Here is a 9773-nt window from a genome sequence, read left to right on the forward strand (position 1 = left end):
GATTGAGGGGATTTGAATTGGAAAAGAAGAAGTCAAACTTTCATTATTTGCAGATGATATAACAGTATACATAAGTGACCACAAACACTCTACCAGAGAACTCCTACAGCTGATAAATACCTTCAGTGATGTGGCAAGATACAAGATCAACTCAAAAAAATCAGTAGTCCTCCTATACGCAAAGGATAAAGAAGCAGAGAGGGAAATCAGAGAAACATCACCTTTCACAATAGCCACAAATAGCATAAAGTATCTTGGGGTAACTCTAACCAAGGAAGTGAAAGATCTATTTGACACCTTGAAGAAAGAAATTGAAGAGGATACCAGAAAATGGAAGGATCTCCCATGCTCTTGGATTGGTATGATCAACATAGTACAAATGGCAATTCTACCAAAGGCAATTTATAGATTCGATGCAATCCCCATCAAAATCCAAACAAAATTCTTCACAGACCTTGAGAGAACAATAATCAACTTTATTTTGGAAAAACAAAAAACCCAGGATAGCCAAAACAATTCTATACAACAAAGGAACTTCTGGAGGCATTACTATCCCTGACATCAAAAAGAGCTACAATAATAAAAACAGCTTGGTACTGGCATAAAAGCAGAGACATTGACCAATGGAATCGAATTGAAGACCCTGATTTTTTACAAAGAAGCTAAAATTATACAATGGAAGAAAGAAAGCATCTTTAACAAATGGTGCTGGTATAACTGGATGTCAACCTGCAGAAGAATGAAAATAGATCTATATCTATCACAATGCACAAAACTCAAGTCCCAATGGATTAAAGACCTCAATATAAATCCGACCACACTGAGCCTGATAGAAGAGAAAGTGAGAAGTAGCCTGCAATACAGGGGCACAGGAGACCACTTCCTACATATAACCCCAGTAACACAGACAATTAGAGCAACAATGAGTAAATGAGACCTCCTGAAACTAAGAAGCTTCTGTAAAGCAAAGGACACAGTCATTAAGACAAAAAAGGCAACCTACTGAATGGGAGATCTTCACCAACCCCACATCAGACAAAGGTATGATCTCCAAAATATATAAAGAACTCAAGAAAATAGACATTAAAATTCTAAATAACCCAATTAAAAATGGGGTACTGAACTGAACAGAGAATTCTTAACAGAAGAATTTCAAATGGCCAAAAGATACTTACGGACATATTCAGCTTCCTTAGTGATCACAGAAATGCAAATCAAAACAACTTTTAGATACCATCTTACACATGTCAGAATGGCTAAAATCGAAAACACCAATGATAGCCTATGTTGGAGAGCATGTGGAGTAAGGGGAACACTCATCCATTGCTGGTGGGAATGCAAACTTGTGCAACCACTTTGCAAATCAGTGTGGTGGTTTCTCAGAAAATTGGGAGTCAACCTACCTCAGGATCCAGCAATACCACTCTTGGAAATATACCCAAGAGATGCCCAATCATACTACCAAAGTATTTGTCCAACTATGTTCATAGAAACATTATTTGTAATAGCCAGAACCTGGAAACAACCTAGATGCCCCTCAATAAATGGAAGAATAGATAAAGAAAGTGTGGCACATCTACACATTAGAGTACTACTCAGCGGTAAAAAACAATGACATCTTGAATTTTACATGCTAATGGATGCAAATAGAAAACACTATGCTGAGTGAGATAACCCAGACCCAAAAATATGAATATGGTATGTACTCACTCATTATTGGATTCTATCCATAAACAAAGGACATTGAGCCTATAGTTTGCAATCCTAAAGAAGCTAAGTAATAAGGTGAAGCCATAGAAAAACATATATAGATCCTCCTGGAAACTGGAAACAGACAATATCACCAGGCAAAAGTTGGGAGCATGAGGGTGGGAGTGGGATACGGGGAAGGGGAAAGGGGGAGAGAGAAGGGAGAAGAGGAGGGTTGGGGAGAGCTTGGGGAGTGGGATGCTTGAGATGGAGGAAGGATGGATATGGGAGCAGGGAAGAAGATATCTTAATTAAGGGAGCCATTTGGGGATTGGCTAGAGGCTTGGCTCTAGAGGAGTTTCCAGGAGTCCACTGGGATGACCCCAGCTAGGACCCTGGGCAGTGGAGGAGAGGGTGCCTGAACTGGCTTTGTCCCATAGTCAGACTGATGACTATCTTGAATATCACCATAGAACCTTCGTCAGGATGGAGATAGAGACAGAGACCCACATTGGAGCACTGGACTGAGCTCCCAAGGTCCAGTTGAAGAGCAGGAGGGAGTATGAGTAAGGAAGTCAGGACCATGAGGGGTTGGTCTACCCACTGAGACAGTGTGCCTTATCTAATGGGAGCTCACCAAATCCAGTAGACTGGGACTGAACAAGCATGGGATCAAACTGGACCCTCTGAATGTGGCTGACAATTGGGGCAGACTGAGAAGCCAATGATAATGATAACAGCATTGGGATTTGTCTCTACTGCATGTACTGGCTTTTTAGGATCCTATTCTATTTGGATGCATACCTTCCTAAGCCTGGATGGAGCAGGGAGGGCCTTGAACTTCCCAGGGCAGGGTACCCTTAGGAATGGAGGGGGAGGAAGGAGAGGGAATGGGGGAGTGGGGTCGGGGAGTGGGGGAATCTGAGGGAGGTGAGAGGAGGGGAATAAGTGGAAATTCTGATTGGTATTATTTTTAAAGTAATAAAAAAAAATAATCTGCTGGGGGAAAAAAAAGAGCTAGTTCCAGGACAGGCTCTAAAGCAGCACAGAGAAACCCTGTCTTGAAAAACCGAAACAAACAAACAAACACCACATATATATTGACCCAGTAAAAACCAAGTCTAACTATGAGAGGAAAGCTAGACAGGGAAGATGTCATGGGAGGAAGGAGATGAAGATAAAGTATGTGTCCTTCATAGTGGGAACCGGTGGAGTGGGCAGAGACTATCCACAGAGAAAGGAGGTTTGAGAGCAGTGACGGAATAACTGCTGAAGTACATTCAAAGTTAAGGGAATTCATCCTGCTCACTTGGGATAAAACCTGGTGTGATCTTCTAACGGGTCGTCACCTTCCTCCCATTTCCACATATATGAGCCACAGGAGAAACATTGGACAGTGTCCCTTATGCCTAGAAGTAAGAAAATGTGGTCAGTGTTACTCCAACACATGCATATTAACTCACACGCAGATAATAACTCAAGATCTTGAGAGTAAAACCCTATTTGCATCCCCAATTGAATTGTGTGGCAAAGTCATGCATGGGTCATCGGGGGCAACAGTTCACAGGGGACTCTCGGTCCTCCAATGGGGTGGCCAGCAACAGTCACTGAACGCTCCTGTGCACTGTGTATTTTGACCATCTCAGCCCTGTCATTCTAAGAGATTTTCAAAGAACAGAAGCTCTGTGGGAGTAGAGATTTCTGTCTGATTTGGACAATGATGACACGGTGGACTCTCACAGAAGGAGACAATCAATAAGAAAGAAGACACGTGAGGATCGGAGGTGGAGAAACACAGGAGCAAGCTTAGGGGCTCTCTGTAAGTGAGATCGTGAAGAATTCCTTGTCTCTTCCCACATTGTTTCCAGGTCTAGTTCACTAAAAATAGGAGCACATTGCCCATGAGACCTGATGAAGGCTGGCAAGAGGAGAGCAATAAAGAAGGGACAAAGGGTTAAGACTGTGAGGTAAAAAGACTGTTCATGCCAGTGGAATACGTCTGTTAGGTAAAGTGTCTCCACAATCCACATTCTGAACTGCATTGACTATGCAGTACTATGTTACCACAGTGACAGAGCCACACAAAACTCCATCTCAACTCAGGAGTGCACCTGGTCGGAGGAACACTAGCAAGATAACCAGGGAGGGCATCGTATCTTTTCCTTCCTCTCCTTGTACTTTAGGCAGTGACCCAGCTGAGGGAATGAGTTTTGTATATTACCAAGTGGAGCTTCTGAGGGGCAGCAGCCAAAGAGAGATGAGGAACTTGTGGAAGATCCTTCATAGGTTGAAACTAAGGAAATGAATTTGTTTCTCCTGTGAGCACTATATGGTAAAAAGTGATCCACATCCTACTTTCTCCCATTCTTCCTTAGCAACAGATGGATGCAAATACTGACTCACCTGGACCAGAGCATCTGATGAACACAAATACTGACTCACCTGTGTAGAAAAGGCCTGCTCTGACGAGATCTTCAACAGCCACGGGTGATTCTTGGGGCCAGTCCTTAAAAGTGTCCAGCCTTAGCTCTTCATTAGCAAAGACACTGTCATTGCAGTAAGCTTGGGAGTTGTGGGGAGAGAGAAAAAAACAGATGTATGTGAGACCAGCATTTGAAAAGTTCAAGTTATCTGTGTGTGTAGATGGAATGATCTGATGTACTGTGCTTGCATCAAAATAATTGAGAGTGGTTAGAAAAGCACAAAAGAATAAAAGATACAATCCAATTTAACTAAGAAAAATATTTTTACAGTCTAGATGTCTTTATTTTACTTTTTACTTCTATCAAACCATGGAATAATAGGGAATAGCTCCTTAGTACCATGATGTGTGTTCTCTGGGAGGAGCAGGTTGGCACTTCAGTTTCTCTTTGGCTTCCTTCCTCTGATCATTTTCCATCACTCATTTCAAGGAGCATATTCAGCTCTTAGTCTCTCTCTCCTCTTCCTCCTCCACCTTCACCCCCCACTGACATGTGTATGTATGTGTATGGGTTCCATGTGTATGTGTGGGCACATACAAGTGGAGACCAGAAGACAACGTTCACTGTTATTTTTTAATACTCCCCCCCCTTTTTTGAGAAAATTCCTCATTTGCCTTGAACTCAATAAGCCAACTAGGTTATCTGGCTATGGCTATCTAAGGATGGACATGCCTGCCTCCCAGTGCTGAGATCACAAGCCCATACTGCCACACATTGCTTTTTCACATGGATTCTGGAGATAGAGCCCGGGTCTTTGTTCTCTAAAGACCTTTGGTACTCCCAACCCTTATTAGTTTGTTTTGTTTGTGGTTTTTGAAAACAGGGTCTTACTATGTAGCTTTGGCTAGCCTGGATTTCAATATGTAGACCAGGCTGGCCTTGAACACACGGAAATGTGCCTGTCTCTGCCTCCTACATGCTGGGATTAGTTGTGTGCCATTACACCCAGGCCTTACTAGCTCTTAAAATGCTCAATACATATATTCTTTTGGCAAAAAAACCTGCCCTTTGGGTCAACCAGATAAGGCTGGACTTAGCTGTTCTTTTCTTCCTCTTGGACATGGGTCAATCATATACGATGACCTGACTGAACTTTTTTTTTTTTTAATATATAGGTCAACCAGTTAGTTGTCTTTTTATTGAACATGGAAGTTGACCAGTTGACTCTGTGGAATTTGTTTCTAAAGCTTTTAAATGGAGGCTGACCAGCTGGCCTCTTAAATTTTTCTTCTTTAATAAGAACAGGGCTGGTGGTGTAATTTATTGAATTTTTATTTTAAAATTTTAAAAATTTTCTTATTTAAATAAGGATGGGGTAGGCAGCATAATTTATTTTTTTATTTTAGTGATTTTTTTTAATTTATTTATTTATTGAGGATTTCTGCCTCCTCCCCGCCACCGCCTCCCATTTCCCTCCCCCTCCCCCGATTAAGTCCCTCTCCCTCATCAGCTTGAAGAGCCATCAGGGTTCCCTGACCTGTGGGAAGTCCAAGGACCACCCACCTCCATCCAGGTTTAGTAAGTTGAGCATCCAAAAGTGATTTTTTTAATATATGCTAATATTGTATACAGGTTGACCTATAGTTGGTTGTCTTTTTATTGAACACAGAGGTTGATCAGTTGGCTCTGTAGATTTTTTTTCTAAAAGCTTTAGATGGAGGTCAATTAGTCATCCTTTTAATTTTTTTATTTATTAAGAATGGGACAGCTGGTATAATTTGTTTGTCTTTGGGTTTGTTTGTTTTTTTTTTTTTTTGTGTGTGTGTGTGTGTGTATGTGTGTGTGCTGCTTTTTTCCTAAAGAAGCAGGGGAAAATAAATGACCAGGGAGCTGCCTTTTTGTATGTATGTATATTTATTTGTTCATTTATTTATTGTTGTTATTTTTCTTTTCTCTCTTTTTGTGTTGTTTAAGAAAGAACGATGACAAAAAACACAATCAGGGAGTCAACCAACTTGCCTCATTTATTTATTTGTTTGTTTATTATTGTTTGTTTGCTTGCTTGTTTTGGAATGTAGGTTGATTATTTTCTTCTTTCTCCTTCCTTCCTCCCTCCCTCCCTCCCTCCCTCCTTCCCTCCCTCCCTTTCTTCTTCCTTTCCTTCCTTCAGCCCTGCCTGGCTGTCCTGGAAACAGAACTGGCTAAAAACAGACTGGCTTTCAACTCACCACGGAAAGGAAATAAACAAGCAAAGCATTTAGAAAGTGCCTGAGGTTTTACCTGACACCATAGGTAATTCTCTTTTGACCCAGGAATTCACAAAATGTTCTCCCTGAAGGAAAAAAATTCAGGTTACTAACTGATTTATAAAATATACATCTGTCTGTGAGCTGCAACTGAAGGACTCCCCCCCCCCAGCACTAAAGTGACATTTCACTAGAGCAGCAGAAGTGTTGGCAAAGCAGACCTTTAGTCTGATTTCTGTTGATCTCGGAAATTTTATGCAGTACAGACCAGCAGCGAATGTTTACCTGTGCAAATGGGAGCTTTCTCGGGGTCACTCTCAACAGACACACAGCTCAGCAACAGAACTGCAGTCACACACACAGATGCATTTGGCTCAGGGGGAACTGAGCCATGGGAAGGAAGCTCCCCTCAGAAGGACCTTTCCAACTGAGCAACTCTCCCTCGAAGAAAACTGCGCCCAGACTCTCAGCCCTGCTCTCTGCAGACACAGCCTCTGGGTCATCAGCCATTACATTCTCCTTTGGCTTCTGTGTGGGCTAAGTTTCCCACCACTTACCACTAGGAAGTCCCTACTAGTGTAGACCCTAGACAACCAGGGGCGGGAGCCAGCTTGAGAGCCCTGCTGTCACCAGGTACTAGGACAGAAGACTGGGTTGGGCACCTAGATGGAGGCAGCAAAAAGAAACTGGGGAAGTGGGCTCAGTCAGAGAGAAGATGGAGAAAGCAGCAGAAGCCACCCAAAGTCTGCCTGAAAAATCACGTCTACATGGTTGCAGTTTAGCAAGACTTGTGTGTCTCCACTCTGCAGATGAGATGTAGGAGCATGAAATCTATGAAAAAATAAAACTCCTCAATGACTCCACACCAGTGGGAAGAGTTTGCTGCTCTGAATTACCGTGACATGGACAAATCCCTCGTAGCTTTTAATATACTGGGCAATTTCCTCTGAGGATTTCTTACTTCGAAGAAATTCACACCTATAATTAAAATAAATCCCAATAAATAGAGGTGTTCTCAAACACAATGAGCATTTGATAAAACCTATAAAACCACTGGACTTTATACATCAGTAAAACTGTTAAAAAAAAAAAAAAAGCCTTGCCCCAATAGTAGGCACAAGTCCTGCCCAGACCCAAACCAGATGGGGCCCCGGACTAAGAGAGGATGTAGACACAGAGTCTGACTCTTAATCAAGAAGCTGTTTGCAAATGATCCCTGCTGATGAAGGGAAATCGGTTTCCTCCAGTGAAGTGTCACTGGGTATAACAACCACACTCCAGGACAGGCCCCAGGCCCAGGAAGAGTTGGCCAACACAAAATAAACTCCATATTACTTTTTTGGGCATCCCTTTCATTTGGGGGTTTTGTTTGGGTGTCTTACTAGTTTTTTTTTTTTTTTGGTTTCCGTGGGGGGGGGGGGGGGGGGGTGTCTGTCTGTGCTGAAACACAGAAAACATAAAGTTGGCTGAACAGTGTGAGGGGTGAAGTGGGGAAGATCTGGGAAGAACTGGAGAGGTGAGGGGCATAATTAAAATATATTGTGTTAGAAAATTCACTCCAACGTTTTTCCTGAGAAGCACCACTGTTTTTTATTTATATGACTGACAACACATGTGGTTATTCACAACTGAATCTTCAGATTACTTTTATTTTTATTTTATAATGGGGCGTCCCTGTGTGGCCCAGGCTGGTGATAACCTCCTGGCCTGAAGCAATCTTCAGCCTCAGGGGCGGCTTCAGCTGTAAGCACACACCACAGCACTATGGTGTAAAAAAAAAAAAAAAAAGCATCAGAGAGACTGGCACAGAGACAGAGTGGGGAGAACTCGGCCTTTCTGACAAAACCCCCAAATGAAAGGGATGCCCATAAAAGTAATATGGAGTTTATTTTGTGTTGGCCAACTCTTCCTGGGCCTGGGGCCTGTCCTGGAGTGTGGTTTCTGAGGGGATAAGCCTAGTTCCCATGGCAGATCAGTCACTAATAGTAAAGAGAAAATAAGAAAATTCGTTGTACCATATTTCACCTACTAAACAAAAAGACCATGATAATTTTTTGAAAGTAACAGGTATTAACCTTTTAATTTTGACTTTTTACAAAGTATATTGAACAGCTTCTTGCAAGGCATTCCTTTTCCATAAAAACTAAGCTACTTTGAAGACTAAACAGTATTCCTCTAACTGACACGAACGTTTCTTTCTGATGGTGTGGTGAGGAGTGGGCGGAGAGCTCTTTCATCAATGGGATGCTGAAATGCCCTGGTCCCTTCTAATCACATAAGAAGATGAACTCAATCACATGACTCAAAAGGTCACATGATTCGATGTCTGTGGTGGCCAGGGATTCTGGCCCCACTTCTCCTCCCTCTCCATGCATTCTGCTGGGCCTGAATGTAGCACATGTAGCATACAGCACCTGGGGTGGACTATAGTGAACTGAGGTTATTGGTCCTTTTACAAATATTATAATAAGTCAACTTGCTTTTAAAACATTTCAGTACTTTTTTTTTTCTCTTGAGATAGGGTCTTATATGGGACAGGCTTGCCTTAGGCTCTCTGGATAGCAAAGATAAAAACCCTGAGTTCCTGCTCCTCTTGCCTCCATCTCACAAGGCCTGGGGTTACAGGCATGTGCCTACATTCCCATCTCAACGTTACTTTCTCAAATGGTATTTAAAAAAATATTGCAATTGCCAGACATGTTGACACAAATTACAATCCCAGAACTTGGGAGTCGGAGAAAGGAGAATCGTGAGTTTGATGCCAGTCTGAGATACATAGCAAGTCCATGTTTCAAAACTTAAAATTATACTAAAATCAAAAAGAAAATATTCAGATATTTTGCCAATATTTCATAAAAGAAGTGATCAAGCCAGTGTTCAAAACTGAAGTCTAAGAAACTAAGGATAAATGAAACAACAAGAAATTTAGAGGCTGAGTTCTGAAGCCAGCCCTGTGCTCATGCTGACAAACAGACAGTACAGCAGTTACTGCACGTAATGTGTGGTAGATTTCTGCAGGGCTTATGAGCTACAGATTATTGTCTGCATTTTACATTCATCTAAGAGGGCAGTGCTTCATTTCAGGACTGGAGTCAGGCAGCCTGCATGTACAAGCCTGCCTCTATCTAGCACTTCTTGTGTGAGCAAGCCTCACTCCTTCAAGCTGTAGGGCCAGCCCCTGGACTGTCTCCTATTCTTATTGAAAGACCCTCTCGGAGAGTGTCTTTCAGTCTGGGGAGACCCTTCCCAAGAAACAGCGAGGCCAGCGGATGCAAACAGCAAGAGGTTTGAAGGCGAATTTAATTAATCCAGGCCAGTGGGTACAAGAAGATACAATTTTAATATATAAGCACACTCACACACCCGGAGTTCAGCGATCCACAGTAAACCGGAAACAGGAAAGGCTCCAATGTCT

At 42.3% G+C, this 9773-nt stretch overlaps 1 protein-coding gene across 1 annotated transcript in view; it reads right to left on the reverse strand.

Annotated features, from left to right (window-relative positions):
• LOC101986459 (baculoviral IAP repeat-containing protein 1e-like) overlaps window positions 1-7416 on the reverse strand; it is a gene marked incomplete at its 5' end in the record, with an annotated part of 42057 nt that extends 34641 nt beyond the window's left edge. Inside the window, 4 exons of the mRNA XM_005372215.3 lie at window positions 2999-3098; window positions 4132-4251; window positions 6393-6444; window positions 7255-7416. Coding sequence (XP_005372272.3) covers window positions 2999-3098; window positions 4132-4251; window positions 6393-6444; window positions 7255-7416 — 434 coding nt within the window. The remainder of the gene's footprint in view (window positions 1-2998; window positions 3099-4131; window positions 4252-6392; window positions 6445-7254) is intronic.
• Window positions 7417-9773: the final 2357 nt, after the last annotated feature.

Source organism: Microtus ochrogaster, unplaced genomic scaffold (genome assembly GCF_000317375.1).
Source record: "Microtus ochrogaster isolate Prairie Vole_2 unplaced genomic scaffold, MicOch1.0 UNK322, whole genome shotgun sequence".
Lineage (NCBI taxonomy): Eukaryota > Metazoa > Chordata > Mammalia > Rodentia > Cricetidae > Microtus > Microtus ochrogaster.